At 42.3% G+C, this 22061-nt stretch overlaps 1 protein-coding gene across 2 annotated transcripts in view; it reads left to right on the forward strand.

Annotated features, from left to right (window-relative positions):
- usp10 (ubiquitin specific peptidase 10) overlaps positions 1 to 22061 on the forward strand; it is a 95146-nt gene that overhangs the window by 19049 nt on the left and 54036 nt on the right. For both annotated transcript variants that reach the window (XM_067998118.1, XM_067998117.1), the window contains exons 2-5: positions 6143 to 6211; positions 8796 to 8841; positions 9554 to 10663; positions 21970 to 22061. In XM_067998118.1, the coding sequence (XP_067854219.1) occupies positions 6143 to 6211; positions 8796 to 8841; positions 9554 to 10663; positions 21970 to 22061 (1317 nt within the window). The remainder of the gene's footprint in view (positions 1 to 6142; positions 6212 to 8795; positions 8842 to 9553; positions 10664 to 21969) is intronic.

The following is a 22061-nucleotide window of genomic DNA, read 5'->3' on the forward strand; positions in this document are numbered from 1 at the left end:
CTTATACCTTCCACTGTTTACCCACTGGAAACAATGTGGCACTTACCATCAAACCACACTGTGGTCTCCCCTCCTACACCTCTGATACTTTCTCCTCTTTCGAGCACCTCGTCTTGTTCCGCCCATTTTGCCCCTCTTTTACAAGACTCAATGGGCTGTAAAGTATGATTCTAATCTGAGCTCTGCTGCGATTCGTCACAGAGGCAATGACAAATTTGTGCTGCGTGCTGAGATCTTGACCTGCACTCAAACTCAAGCACAGACGTAGTACAGCCAGTGAATGTGAAAGTGACTTCAGATTTACCTTTCTCGCCTTGGGCTTATTGAAGAAGTGCTGCAGCACTGCCCTATGGTGTGGGGGTGGGGGGCGCGGTGGTGGTGGTGGGATATCCTGAAGTCCCAAAGAGGCCAGCCCTTCTGGTACACACCTCCTGCAGCATAATATCTACTTAATCAGTCACTAAACACAGGGTCGGATGCTGGGCTGCTCTGTCATTTGCCTCCAGGCGCTCTCGTTTCTCCACAATTGAGTTTCCGTTCACTTTTGCTGACTCTTCTCTCCTCTTTTGACCTTAGCAAATACTGAAAATGGGTGACTGACTTATGAGCCTTACTCAAAACTAAGAATTTCTGCTCCCATATACAGCCACTTCCCTTCAAATTTCACCTGCACTGCAACTCCATTTCCCGATTTTCACTTTCTAAAGTCCTGGACCATGTTTTGCTTGCACCTTTCCACCATTCCGTTCAAAATCCTTCAATCAATACTGCATCGTATGTTATCTGCAAGCATGGGACCAGCTTCTGCATGTATGCTGATGATGCACATTCCTACATCTTCACACTGCTTCATTCCCACATCTATTCTATCACCAAGATTGCTTCCTTTCACCCCTGCAACATTACCTGCCTCCCCTCCTTCCTCTTCCTCTTCACTGTTGAAACCCAATTCATGCTATTATCACCTGGTTTCTGGACGTCTCCGGTGTTCTCCTCGTTGACTTATTTGCTTCTACAATTCAAAAACTTCAATACATCCAGAATGTCTTTGGCTCATGCCACCATCATCTCTGTCCTTGATATTTCCACTGGCTTCCCATGTCTCAGAAAATTGATTCTATCTTTGCTTGGTGATTTGCTGGCGATAGTATCTACCTGCAGTATGTACTAAGTCCAGTGGCAGGGGTGCTGATCAAGTTAACTGCTCTGTGCTGGATGATGTCAAGCTACTTGACAGTGTTGCTGTGGTTGCACTCATCCAGGCAAGTGGTGAGTTTTCTACCACACTTCTGACAAACCATGTAGATAGTGAAGTAGCTCGGAGGGGTCAGAAATGTTAGAGTAATCTGCCTCTGCCTCTGCCCTGCCCTTGTTCATTGAAAGTATTTCCAGCAATAAAAAATAATTCATGTACTGACTGGTGTGACACCTATAGTCAATTATCTGTTTTGATGTTTGCTTGAACTTTTTAGCGTATTCAGTGACATAATGGGTGGGGCAGCAGTTGGAGGTAACTGCAACAAGGTCGTGTGTATTTCGTATTTGATTTTCTTGGTTAGTATAGAAAACCTGAGAAAATGGAATGGGGTAGCATGTGCAAGTTAGAATTCCCACATCATACTGCATGCTCCAACAGCCCCAATGAAATTTATAGCTGATCATTGTGACTTGTGGTTTATTAAACATTTGCTGCATCAGCTTTTTGCATGAACTTTTGCCTTAAAATTCTTCCAAAGCACCTTGACCTAAATGTATACATTGTACTATTATAAAATGTCACTATTTCATAAATAGCAGTTCCAGTGTAGATGGATACAAAATGAATAATTGTTTCCCATAAGATAAGCTGTTGAAATATTTATAACCTAAGGTCTTTTTGAAGTTCATTGGAATACAGTAATTTAGGTTTATGGATTAAAATATCCAATTTTGAGTATTATCCTTTTATAGAATTAGCTGAATCCCTAAGTAACTTTTGTATCTAGACAAAGTTGTATAAAGTTGCCCTTGTTTTTCCAGTGGGATGGAATGGAAATGTGAAATTGGCAGTGAAAGTTAACACTACTGGAGTGTAACATACTTGATTCATCTAGGTGTATTTAATTGTGATATTTCTCTAAAGAAGGATCCAGTAAGTATTTCCAGTGTGTGAATTTTGTGGTTGAGATCGGTTATGGTGCTATTGCACTGAAACTGGTGCCAAATCCACAATGGTGATGTAATTTCATCATCAGTAGCACATTATTGATCATTCCTGTTTTTTTTGGGATGGGAGGTTTAAAAATTCAGCAACCATTTTATTTGGCTGATTATAGACTCCGTTATATTGCATAATATTGAGTACATCAGTATCCCCAGTAGTTAAGACCAATGATACTTCGCATTGCCAGCTGTATATGGTGGGGTGGGTGGGGAGTGGAAACTGGATAAAGGAGAAAAGAACAAGAACTGCACCTGTCTGTGTGCCATGAATGGGTTAGCTTGTCACAGGACGAAGAATTACCCTTTTATTACGGCATTATATACAGTGATCATTAGGGGTACCTACCAACTTTTCCTGTTGACTTTGAAATCACCCGGACTGCTCACCTTATTCTCCTGTTGAGTCCAAAAGACAGTAAATACCACTATCTGGCTCTTCTGTTCAGGGCAAAATTGATCGATTTATTTTACAAGTTAGATAATTATACAGAAGCAGGAGCACAAAGAATACAAATATTTAGAAATAGTCATTCCTCAAGAGTTTAAAGTATCTTTAGAATGTATTTTTTACATGGTGTTTTAATTAGCAGCACTTGGGAAGTTTAATATTTCATACACTTCACAGTGTAATATTTGTACGAGCGAGGTGAAATTCTAGCCCTTTGTATAGACTTGAACAGGCCCTTTTGACACAACTGAAACTGAATTTGATATTGAGGAAACATTGCAGTATATATTTAAGATCAATAGGCCTCTGAATAAAAAGCTCTTAATTAATGAGATTTAAACAACACCATGGCACATCTGGTGTGTGGAACTCCTTGAGTAGTTGTTCGCAGCCTGGCCATGCTTTGCATATCTATTAATGCATTGACTGTACATTATCTGATAACTTTAAAACAAAGTTTCTCCATCATGTCTAATCTGAAGAAGAAAGATCCTGTCAGTTGCCAATAGTTTACTAAGCTATTTCCATCTTAACTCTTGTTATTTCAGAAGCATATTTAAAAGCAGATCCTGTGTATCCACAGTCATGTATAAAAAAATTATGATACAGAAATTTTTCCGTTACGTATAGGACAAAAACTGCTTGCACCACATGAATAATCAGCTAAAATTATGTGGCTGTGTGGGCTTATTATATTTGGAAAAATATACATCTGTGATTTTAAAAACAATAACATGGTGCAGCATACAATTATGTAAACTTTAGTTTAAACTGTAAGTGGTGATGCTTACATGATGGAAATATTTTACAGTTTTTATAATTGAGGTGTACAATGTTTTTGTAATTCTGTGATCATCGAATTTTCAAAGATGAAGTCTAAAATTGAAAAAATTGCAGCACATATTTTGGTAAGTCTGGGGGAAAATATGTATAATGAGCTGCTTTCCTATTCACACAGTTTCAGTTGTTACCAAATTAAAAATTGGCGTAGATTTCGCATATCATTTTTTTAATAGAAAATTCTACTTTTGCAAATCTGAGATTAAATAAAGTTGCAGCAATGCGTTCAACTGAGAGGATTTTATAGGTTGTTTGGCAAATAGTTTGAAAATTCCATTCATTGTAGGTCTGAACACTAAATATTGCTTTGAAACATCAGAGGCTAAGGGAAAGAAAGGTGTTGGGCCCAATTTTGCCCTGGAGTCTGCTCTTGTATTTGCATAGCTCACTTGGAGCCTCTAGAGGTGGGTGTTGGGCATAGCATCCTGAGTTTTAAAAAAAATAAAACATTTTCTTCTTCTCCAATTTGATTCTTTCTCCCCCGACTCCTTTAAAAAAGCATTGACTGAGTTATGACTTCACAGGTACAGATTGCTGGACGACAGTCAATCGTGAATCTCAATGGAGTTTTGGCAAACTATTTGACTGTAGGGAAAATCGCAGCTAAGCCTGATTCTTTCCTCAGCTAACTGCCACGCATGCTTACTGGATAGTTCAGTGGCTGATTTCTCTTCACGCCATCCTCTTTGCTAACCCAGAGAGGCTGAGGCAGTCACAACTCATCCAATCTGCAAACTTCCAATCTGTATTGTTCAGCTGCTAGCTGGATAAACTTTGTGAACCATTGGAGGAAGCAGTATTACCCTTTTAAGTGAAAATGGTTGTGGGGATTCACCTCTAGAAGAAATTGTAACAACAAGGAAAGGTTGTTTTGGCTCAGTTTTTATTGATCTCCTTTCTTCTCACCAACCAGCAACATCTTTGTCCTGTAACATATCTAGTTGATTAAATATATTTATACTATTTGCTTCAGTGGCCTTGCATGGTATGGTATGAGTTCTCACTATTCCTAATTTTCTAATTCTTAAATTATGTTTCCTAGTTTTTGAAATTTAAGCCCGGGCAAACATTTTGTTGACCCCCTTAATTTTAAAATCTTTGGATGTCATCTCAAGGTTTTATTTTTTCTTGCAGAGTTTCTCCCTTCCCCTCCTGAAGATGTTGACTCCTTGCTGTGTTATGGGTCCATATGTACAAACTTCCAGCAGGAGGTGCTGGTTAGTGATGAGGAACAGGAACCCAGGCTGATTTTTTTTTCTCTCTCTCCTTCCTGCACCACCCCCCCCCCCCCTTTCAATCTGTTACTTACAGCAACTACACTTTAAAAGTACTTCATTGGGTGTGAAGCGCTTTGGGACATTCTGAGGGCATGAAAGATTCTATATAAATGCAAGTTCCTTTTGTTCTTTTTCATTTTTTTATGGTTTTACCATTATTTTACTGTGGTTTGGCTCTAATAAAGTTATGAATTTCCCCAGTGTGAGACTTTGGGACCCAGAAAACAGATGAACTGTGCAGAAATACAATTGATGGGTTCGGGGCAGAGTTGTGGATGTGACCTAATTGCATACAATCATAATTGAACTTCTTATGTGTGTTTTTCAATGATGCCTAACTATTTGAGTCATAATGACCAAATTGTCCTAAGGTGCTTTTATATTGGCTTTGATGTAATTGGGATTTCAGAAGACTGGTGTCTGAACTATTAATTCTGGCTTTCTTATCCCAGTCGCAGAATCATAGACTTATTTGAAAAATTGGATCTACGTGCCTACTGCTAGGATAAGGGAGCTGGAACTAGTAGTGTAAATGGTGGGAGGAGTCTTATGGAAGCTGATTTTGGTTTAAAATTCTCATCCTTGTGTTCAAATCCCTCCATTGTTTTGCCCCTCCCTACCTCTAACTCCTCTAGCCCTAGATCTCTGCGCTCCTCTGGCCTCTGCAACTTCGTTGATTTCCATTGCCCACTATTGACAGCCATGCTTTCAGCTGTCTAGGCCCAATGTTCTGGAATTCCCTCCCTATACCTCTCTGACTGGCTCCTCAAAATCTACCTCTTTGACCAAGCTTTTGGTCACCTGTCCTAATATCTCTTTATGTGGCTCGTGTCAGAATCCTCCTGTGAAGCGCTTTGGGACGTTTTATTGCATTAAAGGCGCTATATAAATGCAAGTTGTTGGTCTCCCAAAATCTGAAGTAAAATGAGACCTATGATAAAAGTTTAATCATAACTATGTGGCATTTGTGCTTGCTCTCCAACACACCTCTTCCACACGATCTCATGATGACATTGTAGTCACTAACTGATTTTAAACTGGTTTAATTATTCAGTCTTAAACAAAGGTTATTATACTAATTTTATCTAAATTGTTCCTGAAAATATTTCCTCACTGATCAAGTTGTCAGCATTTAGTGGGTACAGAGAAGCTTATTGCTTTGCACACTCTTGAGAAACTCTTGCTTTATCACGTCGTATGTGTATTAAAGAATACATACAAGGATTTAATGGGCAGTGTGGACTAGTGTTCTAAATAATTGTGGGAAGATAACAGTTGTAAATAAATAATTTACATATGTTCTAAAACCCATGACTAAAATTATGCTCTCAATCAATCTAGGTTAATGGTGTCCAATTTTTTCCTTTTCTTTCAGTACATCTTTGGGGAATTCAGCCCTGATGAATTCAATCAATTCTTTGTAACATCACGCAGCTCTGTTGAGGTAAGTGCACTCGTTATGAGCAAAACCTGGAATTTTTATTTGTTCATTTATCATACAGCACTAATTTTCAGTTGATCATTTTGACTACTTAGTCTTGATCAATTGCTAGATATATAACTTAACAGATGGACATTTTTTTCTAAATTTTTGACCAAATAATGGCACTAGTTGCTGTTAAAAGTTCAGAGGTTAGTGCTGTGTATAGATGGACTGGTTGAGGATTTTTCTTTTGGACAGGATTTTGTACTTTTTAAACTATTTACCATTTCTGACCACTCAATGTGTTTTTGGTTGAAACTGGACATGAAGTTTGGACTGACCTCTGGATCCTGAGTCATATGAACATGATATCAATGTAGACATACCATTAATCAAAATTTAAATGTGTATAGTGTTGGCTTTCCCCCCTTTTTTAGTTTCTTTAGATTTATTGTTGGCTAGATTTCTTCTCCAAGCCACTGAGACAATAGCTGGTTTTAATAGAGGTAATTTTGTTAAATTAAAGGGGAAAAGGTACAGGGAAATACTTCAATCCTACCCCCATTCTCATAATTTAGAAGGAAGAATTTCTATCTATTAGCAAAGAGGCTGAGTTAGACCACGGCCCAACAACTCTAAAGATGCTTAACGTTTCTTGTGTAGAGGCTCTTAGTTGTGTCTGCCATAAGCTTGGTATCAACCTAGAGATGTCATTTTATTCTTTTATCTCTGCCATTTTTGACAGTTGAGCCCAGTCTTGTTCTCACCCATCATCCATAAATGTACATTTCCAGCAGGAGTCACTGGATAGTTATCCGGAGTGGGAATTTCCCTTCCTTGTTTTTCCCCCAAAAAAATCCAGGGCCCCCGAGGCCTATTGTGCCCTCCTGGCTGAGTTTTAATTTATCAAAGACCGGGGGTCGATTCTGGGAGACATGTGGTTTGCAGGCTCAGCTACTCTGAATAAACTTGTTTATAGTTTTAATTCTATATTTCCCACTCACTTTAAATGCTCTTTTTCTCACCTGCCACCTTCATGGGATAGGAGTCTATTTCCTATTAATGGAATTACCTAGCAATGGAAGCCAGATAACACTTGAGGGAGAAAGGAACAGAAGGATATGCTGATAGGGTTAGATGAACTAGGGAGAGAGGAGTGTGTGGAGCATAAACACCTCATGGATCTTTTGGGCCAAATGGCCTATTTCTGTGCTGTTCATTCTATGTAAGAAATTACCTATACCCTCAGCAATCACTAAGTTATAGAGAGGTTTAACTCTTGATAGTTAGGTAACCTGTAATGGGAGAAAGAAATTTAGATGGTAGGAGGGCAGTCGTCAGTATAAAGTGGTGAGCTGAGTTTCTGGTGCCTGAAGCACAAAGCATATCTGGTTATATGCTGTGTGACAGGCTTGAAAAAGCTTAAATGTGCCTAGTGATGGATCTGTGATACAGTCTTCGTACTGTAGCTGCTGTATTTCAGCTGCGTTGCTATTGTTAGTGCCTGTTTGTATCACCACTTTGGGATGGGTCATGGTAGAACTTGAGACGTGTCCATTTACATGCTCACATAGAATGGCACTCAGTAGCCTCTAACTCAAGTCAGCTTCTCATTTAGAAGAGTTGATGAATATTTTTAATCGCTATGCCCCAAGAATCGTAAAGTTTTTTTTTATTAAGGAGGTGGGATTGAAAAGTATGTCCATCTCTTGGAGTAGCTTCTGCTTTTTTCAACACCGACAACTTTATACTCTGCTAAAAATGTTGGTGCAGTATCATTACTGAAGGAGCAATATAAAGACAACAGCATAAGACTTCCTTATTTTTTGCCTATGTAAGTCACTGCATTTAAAAAGTAACTTGTGTGAAGATCTGAGGCATTTTGATGCTGTGTGAATGTAAATTATAAATACGTTAATTTGCTTCACACATTCCCTTTGAAATGAAGTTAGTGTTTTTTTAAATGTAGTTAGCTTTCTTGTAGTTATTTATAGGATGGAACCTGTGTACGTGATAAAATTACTTGTGGCAGTGTAGCCATGTAAAGTAATGTAATCTCTGAATCACTTATGTTGCAATTGCACATGGCGGTTGATCTAAATATTCCTCTTTGAAGTGTAGCTTGGTGAGTGAGTATCATAAACTATCTAAACTGCAAAAAGATCGGTTTTACTTCCATTTCACCAGTGGAAATAGGTAGAAAATTGTTTTGTTACAAGCTATCTTCCATTAGAGACTACTGAAATGGTTACATAATCTACTAGCATCCTGTTGGTGTCTTAGGTCCAGGATGTTTAGACACTATTGATCAGTAAAATGTAGCAGTGTGATGGTAGGAATATGACTTTTCTGTAATTCTCATCCTCCAGGATTGAATTGGTCTAAAGTAATTGGTATACAGGAATTTTGATAAACAAAGTAGACCAAGTTATAATTTAATCTTGCTGTCAATTTCATTAGCTTAAAGTTTGCTGGACTGGACCAGGTTTTCTTTGTGCCATTAAATCATATTGCTTGCAACAAAAATAAATGGTGAAATATAATAGTGGTTCTTTATAATTCTGTTCAAAATATGATGCTAAACTTCTGTTTTTTGTTCCTCCAGCTTCCCCCTTATAATGATAAAGTCTTGCATGTCAGTCAATCAGCAGGTAAGTGTTTGATTTCAGTATATTTGCTAATATTCCACTTAGCATGATAATTTTGCTGATCTAGGAAGGATCCAGGGACTAGGATAAAGCTCAATGTACTTTCAAAAATCACATCTCAAATGAATATAGAATTAAAATGTACAAAAACAAGTTTCCATTTACCCCTTTTGTTAGCATTCTTGATCATTGAATGAATGTTTGATTTATTTTAGTGCAAACTAATTCCACTTTTAGTCCCTAGCAATGGGAACGCATTTAACAGATTATTGGCTTAAATAAGCTTTTTCATCTGCAGTTTCTAGAAATTCTGTGCAAGCACTTATATTGGCTGATTTCTTGTATTGAGATCTGATAAAAATGTTTATAAGATTTTATAATGAAAAAGATTTTTAAAAAATGTATTACATCTGGGTCCTTGATGAATATGTCATCAAAATTGACCTCTGGTAGATCAAGTGGTGTGATTTCAGCTTAAATCCCAAATGCAAAAATGTTCAAACCATTGTACAGAAAATATTCCTGAACTTCATAATTGTTCATAAAATTCATAAAACATCATTGTTTTAACCATAAAGTTTAAAAACCTTTGTTGCTAGTACATTGTATTAATACGAGTATTTTTGGAGCGAGAGGCAGGGTAGTTTAAAATCTAGTGTGTAGTAGTTTTTAGGGCAGGATCTTTATGGCTACATTTTTTTTTTTGTTTAAATAGGAGACGGAAATGATTCAGACATTGAAGAAAATGAGTCAGAACCACCTGGATTGCAGGGCAGTGTTTACAAAGTCTCCAGTACGCTGAATCCACAGGCACCAGAATTTATACTGGGATACCAGCCTACACAGAAATCCTTAGACAACTTGTCAGAAGAAACTGCCTATAGCTCCATTGACTGCCAATTTGGAGAGGGTAATATTTCTCTGGACAGTGGCAATTGCCAGGGGAATGATGATCTCGTCTACCGAGGACAAGGCCCGAGGGAAAGGAGGAACAAGAAGAAAAGGCCGCCTGGTTATTATAACTATCAGGAAGGTGTGAATGATGCTGGTGGTCCCTCTGAAACTTTGGGCCTTGTTAATGGGCATGTGTTAAACCCAGGGCTGAATGATATAAGCACAGAAGAGGTTGAATTACTTAGCCAGAAGGAGATTCCTGAATCTCATGGAGCTATTTCTTCAAAGGCTAATCAGAGGACTTGTGAAAGCCCTGAGAATGATGCGGACTTCATTAGTGGAGCCTTCTGTAATGAAACAGTCTCTAGTGCACTAGATGAGGCCAGGACTGCTGAGCAGCCTGGATTTGAGCTCGAGGCTAGCACTGAGGCTAATAATAACGAGGCTACTGCTGAGGTTAATTCCACTGAACAGCCTGATCTCTCAGAGACTGGGAGGAGTAGCCCAGTAAGGACAGCTATTGCACAGTCATGTGCAGGCACAGATATTACTGTGGATGTTAAAAATGACAATGGACAAACACTGGAATCCTCTGGTGATAGTGCGGTAACACTTCCTAGTACTTCTGCTGATGGGGAAGGATTGCATACTGATAGCACAGAATGTGAGCAGGATAAACCAGAGGATGTATATGCAGCTGAGCCAGAGCAGACTGCCTTAGCTCCCTCTACAGCTTCTGCTCCTTTGCCTGCCAAATCATGGGCTAGTCTCTTCCACAATTCAAAGCCCTCTTCGACAGGACCTGTGGCCTATGTTGAGGCAAAGTTCACACCAACCAATGCTACTGTTCAATTCCCCGAAAAGCAGCCGGAAGTCAGAGTGGATGCGCCTGTTCCGGTGTCTGAGGATTCTGCAGCCCAAAAGATAGCAGGTAATATTTTTTTTAATATATCCTGAATAAAGGGACTTTTTGTTGTTGTATAGCTTGTATGGTACCGAATTAAATATCTCCATCTGTGAATAGGGTAGTCCTCAATAACTGCCAGTAAAGAAATCTGAGGCTCTTTAAAACCAACATTCCAGTATCACTTTTTTTGAAGTGACTGTTAAGCCATGCATGTATAAGTAGCTACTTTTTGACTTGCATGTGCTGCTCTACAACCAGCTGCTAGAATGTATAAGACAGCAGCCTTTGGACTTAGAAAAGGGGAAGTGTCTGGATTCCCATTGGTGTTTGTGTATGACTGAGATTGGCAACCTGACGGAAAATCAGACTCATGTCTTGATACCTGGAGTTGAGGCGAGTTGTACGGAATGGAAAGGATACTTCACTGTACATCTGGTTATGCTAAGCAACCTGTTTAATTTATCAGCACAAACATCCCTGTCCTTACATAAAAATTTTAAAAAGGAACAGGATTGTTAGTACTGCATTCATTTGGACCTGCAGGGATGAGCTTTGATAACTTTGTATTAATAAAAATACTAGCTATTTTTGCTGAATATTTGTTTCCTTACCAATGATCACGACTGGTATATCCAATGTGCCTCAGTTTATGATTTTGTGCTGTTTGAAATATGCAGCAGGTTTCTATAAGAAAGCCCTTCAGCTTGAGATTATGTTCTCTTTTGTATTCTAAATCTGAGCTCGAAAAAAAATTGTAGAGTGGTCATTTTGTTCAATCATGAGCAATGTCTATTGAGCACAGTTCTGCTTTGTGGAAATCGTTAAGTTAGCAATCATTGAAAGGGTGGATCAGAGAAGTGGTCAATTTTGCCAGCCTTTTTTGTGCTCATGTACACACAGCTTCACAAGCATCTGGTCCTTGGCTCCTAGTTCTCACTGATGAAGTATCGACCATCTCAATCTACAAGTATTGTGCACCTAGACGTCCTTCATTTTCTTCTGCCTTGAAGATTCTAAATTACACTAACAATATTGTCAGTAGGTTTTTAGTGAAGTGTAATGATGAGCGTGTAAATTATTAATTCTACATACATTGGCAAAGTGAAAAGCACCCATTGCTCATGGTTATAACGACATCAACTTGAAGTAATGAATTAAGAGTATCATACCAATATTTTAGCACAGAATTAAAATGTATTGGCTAAGTGGATTTTGGCACAGATACTATGGGGGTAATTTTAACCTCCAAGGACTAGTGGGTTGGGGGTGGGTGGGAAGGTAAAAATGTAAAACCAGACCGCAACTCTCCTCCAACGTGCCCACTTCCAGTTTTAATGGGCAACTAACCCACTCTGAGTAGGCTGGTTGGTCAGTAAAATCTTATAAGGAGGCTTTTTTATTTTTAACTTCTGGGGGGCCGAGATTCCTGGGCCTTCTGATTCACGCCACATGAGAGGTGGTAAGAAGGACCGCATCAAAAGCTAAGTGCCTTTATTGCACTGCTTGTGGTCCAGAGGAGCAGGAGTGTTTGCCTCCAGGCCCAACAAGCTCACCTGCTGCGGTCTGTCACGTAATCAACCGGGCCGTCACGGACTGGATTGCCGTCCCGGACCGCCGCCCCGTCACGGGCCTCCCCCGTCCCTCGCCGCCTCGGACACCCTGCCCCACCCCGTCTTATCTGGCATCCGCTTCCCAGCTGCTTTCCACCTGACAGACAGCCAGCCAGCCTCTTACTCTGGTATCCCACTGCTAGTACTATTGCTTGGGGTAAGCAGAGAGGCACCGTCATTGTCTTTAAGGCAATTCCCTCATTGTGTCTTTCACCCTTTTCCCTGTCTGTCCTAAGGAGAAGCTACACACTAAACAATTTCAAGGCCAGCCATGTAATATTGTGGCTATAGCCTAATCTTAATCAGATTGCATAATGTCTCCCTGGGTGGGTTGCTCATTAAGGGGTGGGGAGTGTGGTTCCAGCTCTTGGCATTGAAACATTCTAGGGCTTGAAGGCAGCTGGCTGACTGCACTGTTCAAGATAACATAATGTGGAGATGCCGGTGATGGACTGGGGTTGACAATTGTAAACAATTTTACAACACCAAGTTATAGTCCAACGATTTTTATTTGAAATCTACAAGCTTTCGGAGGCTTCCTCCTTCCTCAGGTAAATGTTCAGGAGCTCCTCGAAGCCTACGCATTTATACATATAGAACAATACATGGTGTTTACAGGGGCAGGGGCATGTTTGCAGGGGCAGTCTGTAAACACCATGTATTGTTCTATATGTATAAATGCGTAGGCTTCGAGGAGCTCCTGAACATTTACCTGAGGAAGGAGGAAGCCTCCGAAAGCTTGTAGATTTCAAATAAAAATTGTTGGACTATAACTTGGTGTTGTAAAATTGTTTACAAGATAACATAATGAGGGTCTGTACAGATAACATGGTAACAGTCATGTGTATAACTGAGCAGGATGAAATAAAGTTGAACCTACTTTGCTTGAACATCATTCATGTTATGAATTAGTGCTTTTGGAAACCAGCAAACGTCTGTTCACTACCTTGCTATGGTGTAGAATATAGCAGTGGATGCTCTCAATGGGACCAAGATGAGGCATCAGGAATGGACTCTGTCACAAGTTGGGCTCATCTGATTGTCTAGACATGGGGCTACCCAAATATGGCAAACTTACAGAACAAGTAGTTGTTGACACTTGGTTGTAAAGACTGGAACCACAGGGCAGTAGCCCATGATAGCCTCTTGATTTCTTGAAATGAAAAATATGTTTATGCCTTCACTTGATAGAGGGTTGGGGGTGGGGGGGCGGCAGAGGAGGAGGAGAGTCACAGAAGATTTGCATTTTACAGATCATTTGGGGACATTTCCATTTTTAACACTTTTTTTCAAATTTCTCCCTGTTACAAAAGCAGTGACTTGTGCTAGGTTATAGTTCTGTGGACACTGGATGCCCTCTGCTACTTTCCACAAGTGACAATTTATGTTTGTGTCTGGACAATGAAGTGTCATTTCCAAGTCAGCCAAGAAGTAGAGACTGGGGTTCTAAGATGGGACCGTGCAACTCCATATGGCTCACCAGGGAAACTTTTTTTTAAAGCTTAATGCTAAAATCTGTAATAACTGTAATTATTGATGCAAAGATATATTGAGAACATTATATCAGTAATTTATGTGCGTGTTTACAGCTGTATTCAGTTTATTTCAAAGCAAAAATATATATATTTTTTTACAATTAAAGCAGAGTTATAGCTGTATTATGGTGTTTCATAAGGTGACATTAGAGCTAATCGCTTTCAGTTCAGAAGTAATAGCTCCTATATAAGCCTATTCCCTGAGAGCCTTATTTAGCTCCTGCTCAATTGACCCATTTGCACATATTGGACATATTTTGCTCTTCCCAGTGTAACTTTACCTACATTAGTTGTCAGCTAATAGCTTAAAAAAATCTCTGAACCAATATCCGCTCTTGTCAATTTTTAAATTCAGTACCCATATATTTGTTGAGAGGGAAGCAGGTAGGTGTGTGTATATATTTTGAAGTACCTGTCAAGTTCAGCCTTTACATTTTATTGTAATTTTCTTTAAATTAACTGTGTTTGAAGTTTCAACGGCCCTATTTTACTGTTGCCACAAGATGGTGCTAGAAACCAAGGATTAGTCCCTGCATAGCATTTAATGCCAGTTGTGATTTTGTTTGAGATTCTGTTTCCCTACCTCCACCAACTGGTAACAGATTTTTTTTTTATTCCTCTACTGTTATTTTGCATCCTGTTACTTCCTGCTCTCTTGTCTTCCCCCTTGCTATAATCCATTTAACTTTGCTTTGGGCATCTAATTTCATTAGACTGTCCAAACTAAAATTTTTAGCTGTTTGCTGTTTATCGATATTCAGTCCAAGGTGGAGGCTGTCTTCCTTTTTGATTACTATTTCTTGTCATTGGCCTTTATTTTCAATCAAATCAAATCTTCTCATTTTTTTCAATCTGTAACCAGTTCTATTTCATTAGCATACCTTAGGTTATTTATATTCCAGTGATGTTGAACCCGATTTCCAAGTCATCCAGACTGTTTCTCATCATTAACTTAGGTTATATGTTGAAGTAATTTAAGTAATATACTGCTTTTCTATTACTCCTGCCAAAATATACAAGTTCACATTTTCCCACATTATATTCCATCTGCCAAATTTTTGCCCACTCACTTACCTATCTATATCCCTTTGCAGACTCCTTGGGCCCGATGTTAGCAGGGCTGCGGGTTCTCGGCGGGGGGGCTATCGGGCGCGTGGGTAACGCGCCTGGTGAAATTAGTGAGTTTCCCGCGCAATTGTAGCATCTAATCCACTAATTGGATCCACTTACCTGCTCCTCCGGGTTCTCCACTGCTGATCTGCGCGTCGGGCGGTCTGCGCATGCGCAGTACGATCTGTCAGCTGGAGGCGCTCTATTTAAAGGGGCAGTCCTCCACTGACAGATGCTGCAACAAATAGCAAAAATTACAGCATGGAGCAGCCCAGGGGGAAGGCGCTTTTTAAAAAATTCGTTCACGGGATGTGGGCGTCGCTGGCAAGGCCGGCATTTATTGCCCATCCCTAATTGCCCTCGAGAAGGTGGTGGTGAGCCGCCTTCTTGAACCGCTGCAGTCCGTGTGTTGAAGGTTCTCCCACAGTGCTGTTAGGAAGGGAGTTCCAGGATTTTGACCCAGCGACAATGAAGGAACGGCGATATATTTCCAAGTCGGGATGGTGTGTGACTTGGAGGGGAACGTGCAGGTGGTGGTGTTCCCATGCGCCTGCAGCTCTTGTCCTTCTAGGTGGTAGAGGTCGCGGGTTTGGGAGGTGCTGTCGAAGAAGCCTTGGCGAGTTGCTGCAGTGCATCCTGTGGATGGTGCACACTGCAGCCACAGTGCGCCGGTGGTGAAGGAAGTGAATGTTTAGGGTGGTGGATGGGGTGCCAATCAAGCGGGCTGCTTTATCTTGGATGGTGTCGAGCTTCTTGAGTGTTGTTGGAGCTGCACTCATCCAGGCAAGTGGAGAGTATTCCATCACACTCCTGACTTGTGCCTTGTAGATGGTGGAAAGGCTTTGGGGAGTCAGGAGGTGAGTCACTCGCCGCAGAATACCCAGCCTCTGACCTGCTCTCGTAGCCACAGTATTTATGTGGCTGGTCCAGTTAAGTTTCTGGTCAATGGTGACCCCCAGGATGTTGATGGTGGGGGATTCGGCGAAGGTAATGCCGTTGAATGTCAAGGGGAGGTGGTCATTGCCTGGCACTTATCTGGCGCGAATGTTACTTGCCACTTATGAGCCCAAGCCTGGATGTTGTCCAGGTCTTGCTGCATGCAGGCTCGGACTGCTTCATTATCTGAGGGGTTGTGAATGGAACTGAACACTGTGCAGTCATCAGCGAACATCCCCATTCCTGACCTTATGATGGAGGGAAGGTCATTGATGAAGCAGCTGAAGATGGTTGGGCCTAGGATACTACCCTGAGGAACTCCTGCAGCAATGCCCTGGGGCTGAGATGATTGGCCTCCAACAACCACTACCATCTTCCTTTGTGCTAGGTATGACTCCAGCCACTGGAGAGTTTTCCCCCTGATTCCCATTGACTTCAATTTTACTAGGGCTCCTTGGTGCCACACTCGGTCAAATGCTGCCTTGATGTCAAGGGCAGTCACTCTCACCTCACCTCTGGAATTCAGCTCTTTTGTCCATGTTTGGACCAAGGCTGTAATGAGGTCTGGAGCCGAGTGGTCCTGGCGGAACCCAAACTGAGCATCGGTGAGCAGGTTATTGGTGAGTAAGTGCCGCTTGATAGCACTGTCGACGACACCTTCCATCACTTTGCTGATGATTGAGAGTAGACTGATGGGGCGGTAATTGGCCGGATTGGATTTGTCCTGCTTTTTGTGGACAGGACATACTGGGCAATTTTCCACATTGTCGGGTAGATGCCAGTGTTGTAGCTGTACTGGAACAGCTTGGCTCGAGGCGCAGCTAGTTCTGGAGCACAAGTCTTCAGCACTACAGCTGGGATGTTGTCGGGGCCCATAGCCTTTGCTGTATCCAGTGCACTCAGCCGTTTCTTGATATCACGTGGAGTGAATCGAATTGGCCGAAGACTGGCTTCCGTGATGGTGGGGATATCGGGAGGAGGCTGAGATGGATCATCCACTCGGCACTTCTGGCTGAAGATGGTTGCAAACGCTTCAGCCTTGTCTTTTGCACTCACGTGCTGGACTCCGCCATCATTGAGAATGGGGATGTTTGCAGAGCCTCCTCCTCCCGTTAGTTGTTTAATTGTCCACCACCATTCACGACTGGATGTGGCAGGACTGCAGAGCTTTGATCTGATTCGTTGGTTGTGGAATCGCTAAGCTCTGTCTATAGCATTTTGCTTCCGCTGTTTAGCATGCATGTAGTCCTGAGTTGTAGCTTCACCAGGTTGGCACCTCATTTTTAGGTACGCCTGGTGCTGCTCCTGGCATGCTCTTCTACACTCCTCATTGAACCAGGGTTGATTCCCTGGCTTGTTGGTAATGGTAGAGTGAGGAACATGCCGGGCCATGAGGTTACAGATTGTGCTGGTTACAATTCTGCTGCTGCTGATGGCCCACAGCGCCTCATGGATGCCCAGTTTTGAGCTGCTAGATCTGTTCTGAATCTATCCCATTTAGCACGGTGATAGTGCCACACAAAACGTTGGATGGTGTCCTCAGTGTGAAGACGGGACTTCATCTCCACGAGGACTGTGCGGTGGTCATTCCTACCAATACTGTCATGGACAGATGCCTTTGCGACAGGTAGATTGGTGAGGACGAGGTCAAGTAAGTTTTTCCCTCGTGTTGGTTCGCTCACCACCTGCCGCAGGCCCAGTCTAGCAGCTATGTCCTTCAGGACTCGGCCAGCTCGGTCAGTAGTGGTGCTACCAAGCCACTCTTGGTGATGGACATTGAAGTCCCCCACCCAGAGTACATTTTGTGCCCTTGCTACCCTCAGTGCTTCCTCCAAGTGGTGTTCAACATGGAGGAGGACTGATTCATCAGCTGAGGGAGGATGGTAGGTGGTAATCAGCAGGAGCTGCTCCCAGTTTTATGATGCCTCACTCCAGGTATCAATACATGGGGTGAGGAGGAGGGGGAGGACAGAGATCCTCCTCCCGGCGTGTGGGAGGAAGCGGCCTGCCTCTGCCACCAGGAAGGCCTGGCTCGAGGTGGCAGAGGAGGTCACCAGCGCAACCAACATATCGCCCACCTGCATACAGTGCAGGAGGCACTCCAATGACCTAAGTTGGTCAGCCAAAGTGAGTACACTTACTCTTTCCCCTACACTCCGTCTGCCACATCACTGCCCCCACTCCACATCTCCTTCAGCACTGCCAACACAACTCTGTCACATCACCCCTCATACCCACTCAAACCTCATCCTCATCTTACCTGCACCAACTTACCTCGCCAGTACTCATCCCGCCACTACCACTCAACCCAATCCGCATACAATCTCATGGCTCTCTCTCATACTCACCCTCTCGTGCATCTCTTTCACGGCCAGCCTCACTCAACCTGCCACAGGGCATGCATCACATATGTGCAGTAGGCAGCGTAAGGCAAACGTGTCGTGAGCATGAAGGGGATGCACAAGGGTGTCTGAGGGTTTGTCATGGGTGTTACTTATATTGAATTTCTGACCAACTCACATTACATATTATATTGGCACCACTACTGCCATGTCTTCGCGAATCCTGTCTGGTTTGTGCAATAATGCCCGCTCCTGAGGATCACTATGAGGACCCACAACTGATGCCACCCATTGCGTCACTGCAGAGTGGGTGTAGGTGTATTTGCAGGGCTCTTCTGCGCAGACGACTGGGAGACATCGGCGATGTGCCTGGTTGCACCCTGGAAGGATGCGGAGGAGAAGTTGTTGAGGGCAGTGGTGACTTTGACAGCGACAAGTAAGAAGATGGTGCTCGGGCCAGCCAGGAGCAGCTTGGCATGAAGGAGGCTGCAGATGTCCACGACTACATGTCGAGTGACTCTGAGCCTCCGTGTGCACTGCTGCTCAGAGAGGTCCAGGAGGCTGAGCCTCGGTCTGTGGACCCTGTGGTGAGGGTAGTGCCCTCTGCGACGCATCTCTCTCTGCGGTAGCCCTCCCTCCTGCTGTGCAGGTGGATGTGTCACAGCACTCTGTTGTGGAGCTCCACGTGTCAGAGGTGGACGGCGAGGCTGGTGATGCTGTTCGCCCTCAGAGGAGGTCATGACTGCAGCTACGGCGGCCCCCATCCGCAAGATGTACATCTGAGGGGGTCCGCAAGGTAGGTACATGTCTCCGGACCCCGGGGTAAGTGTGCAGGTGGGTGACTTTGACTGTCAGGAGGAGGGTGGTGACAGAGTGGCCTCCTGCAATGGGTGAGGGTCTCCCCGCCCACCCCCACCCACCTGTCAAATGGACCTTTGCAGCTGCCACAGGCTGACAGCTGCAACACGTCCATTTGACCTGGGAGTGTTTCCCCCAGTGTGGGAAATAGTCCCACTTTGTTCCAAAATCCCACATAATCCCGTAATCAGGTCAGTTAATGACCTGAAATACCTAAATAAATACTGTCAAGTGGCATCCCGCTGGCTTTAATTGCCTGCGGGATTCCCACCAGCGGGAGCTGCGCGCGCACGCTGGCGCGTCAGCGGGGAACCCGGAAGTGCGCGGGTTCAGGGCGGGCTCCGGTACCGTGCCGGGATTCTCCGATTTTCGGAGCCCCCCCCTGCCAGGAGCGCACCCGGTAGCGGGTGCTAAAATAGAGCCCCTTATGTCCTCTTCACAACTTACTTTCCTACCTATCTTTGTGTCATCAGCAAATTTAGCAACCATACATTCAGTCCCTTCATCCAAGTCATTGATACAGATTGTAAATGGTTGAGGCCCAAGCACTGATCCCTGTGGCACTCCACTCGTTACATCTTGCCAACCTGAAAATGACCCATTTATGCCTACGCTCTGTTTCTTGTTAGCTAACCAATCCTTTGCCATGCTAATATGTTACCTCCTACATCATGAGCTCTTATTTTGTGTAGTAGCCTTTGATGTGGCACCTTGTCAAAAGCCTTCTGGAAACCCAAGTACTCCACATCCATAGGATCCCATTTATCCACGTTGCTTGTTACTTCCTCAAAGAACTTCAATAAATTAGTCAAAAACGATTTCCCTTTCACGAAGCTGTGTTGACTCTGCCTGATTGCAATGAGATTTTCTAAGTGCCCTGCTATAACCTCCTTAATAGATTCTAGCATTTTCCCTATGGCAGATGTTAAGCTAATTGGCCTGTAGTTTCCTGCTTTCTGTCTCCTTCCTTTCTTGAATAGAGGAGTTACATTCGCTATTTTCCAATCTTATGGGACCCTTCCAGAATCTAGGGAATTTTGGAAAATTAATACCAATGCATCTACTATCTCTGCAGCCACTTCTTTTAAGATGAAGTCCATCAGGACCTGGGGACTTGTCAGCTTTTAATTCTAATATTTTTTTCAGAACCCTTTCCCTCGTGATTGTAAATGTTTTAAGTTCCTCCCTCCCTTTCACCTCTTGATTTACAATTATTTCTGGCATGTTATTTGTATCCTCTACAATGAAGATGGATGCAAAATATCTGTTCAATTCATCCGCCGTTTCTTTATTCTCCATTATTAATTCCCCAGACTCTCACTCTAGAGGACCAACGCTCACTTTACTAACTCTTTTCCTTTTTAAATACCTGTAGAAACTCTTACTATCTGTTTTTATATTTCTAGTTAGCTTTCTCTCATACTCTAATTTCCCCCTCCTTATTCTTTGTCATTCTTTGTTTTTTATGTTGTGTCCAATCTTCTGACCTGCCACTAATCTTCATGGAATTGTATGCTTTTTCTTTCAATTTGATACTATCTTTAACTTCCTTAGTTAGCCACGGATGGTACGTCCTTCCCCTAGAGTCTTTCTTTCTCACTGGAATGTATCTTTGCTGAGTGTTAGGAAATATCTCATTAAATGTCTGCAGCTGCATCTCTATTGACCTATCCCTTAACCTAATTTCCCAGTTCACTTTAGCCAGCTCTGTCTTCATGCCCTCATAATTGCTCTTATTTAAGTTTAAAACACTAGTCTTAAACTTACTCTTCTCTCCCTCAAACTGAAATCGAAATTCAATCATATTGTGATCACCGCTCACTATTCTGATCACTAGAGGCTCCTTTTCAACGAAGTCATTAATTAATCATGTCTCATTACACATTACCAGATCTAGAATAGCCTGCTCTCTGGCTCTAGAATGTGCTGCTCTAAGAAACTGTCCTGAAAGCACACTATGAACTCATCTTCCAGGCTACCTTTGCCAATCAGATTCTTCCAATCTATATGTAGATTAAAATCACCCATGGTTATCACTGTTCCTTTCTCACAAGCCCCCATTATTTCTTCCTGTGTACCCTGTCCTCCAGTGTAGTTATACTGTTGGGGGCCTATAAACTACTCCCACAAGTGACTTCTTGCCTTTACTATTTCTTATCTCTACCCAAACTGATTCTACATCTTGGTCTTTAGAACTAAGGTCATTTCTCTATTATACTCATGCCATCCTTAATTAACAGAGCTACCTCACCACCTTTTCCTAGCTTCCTGTCCTTCCGAAATGTTAAGTACCCTTGAATATTCAGGTTCCAGCCTTAGCCATTACAGAGACATGGCTGCAAGATGGCAATCAGATGGTACGTATTTATTTCTATTTGAGCTGTCAATTCATCCATTTTGTTACGAGTGCTACGTGCATTCAGATACAAAGCTTTTAGTGCTGTCTTTTTACTATTTTTGCAACCTCTAGCCTTATCTGCTGACGCACTCTTAAGTTTGCATGCTCTGTCCCTTCCTGCTATGCCACAGGGTGTTGAGGTACAGATTTGTGCCTAGGATGTCCCAAGAATAGGGAGTTCCTAATACCTGCGCTGCCTGGGTAAACTGAGACAGTCAGTATATTTGTTGTGCTGTTGTCATATTTACTAGCTGCCTGAATTAGATAATGATGCAGAGGCCAAACAGGAAGAAAATAGTTTTGTGCAGCGAGGTACGTATAGGTTATAGGGTAGGGGAGTATGCAGACATAATCTTAATTAGTATGCCATCTCGTAGTTAACTGTTGAGCAAAATATTCTGTTTCAATTTATTGATATATTACATTAAGATTTGTACACAGGACATTTCAAGGACCACATGGAAATTGATTTCAATGGGTAGATCCAAGTTCAAGAGATGAATCTTATAATGTAACTTTTTTTTTCTCCCCATATCTACAGAACTGCTGGAAACTGTGAAACTGGTACATAAACCAGTGTCTTTGCAACCCCGAGGTCTGATCAACAAAGGCAATTGGTGCTACATCAATGCT

The sequence above is a fragment of the Heptranchias perlo genome, chromosome 16, assembly GCF_035084215.1.
Source record: "Heptranchias perlo isolate sHepPer1 chromosome 16, sHepPer1.hap1, whole genome shotgun sequence".
Lineage (NCBI taxonomy): Eukaryota > Metazoa > Chordata > Chondrichthyes > Hexanchiformes > Hexanchidae > Heptranchias > Heptranchias perlo.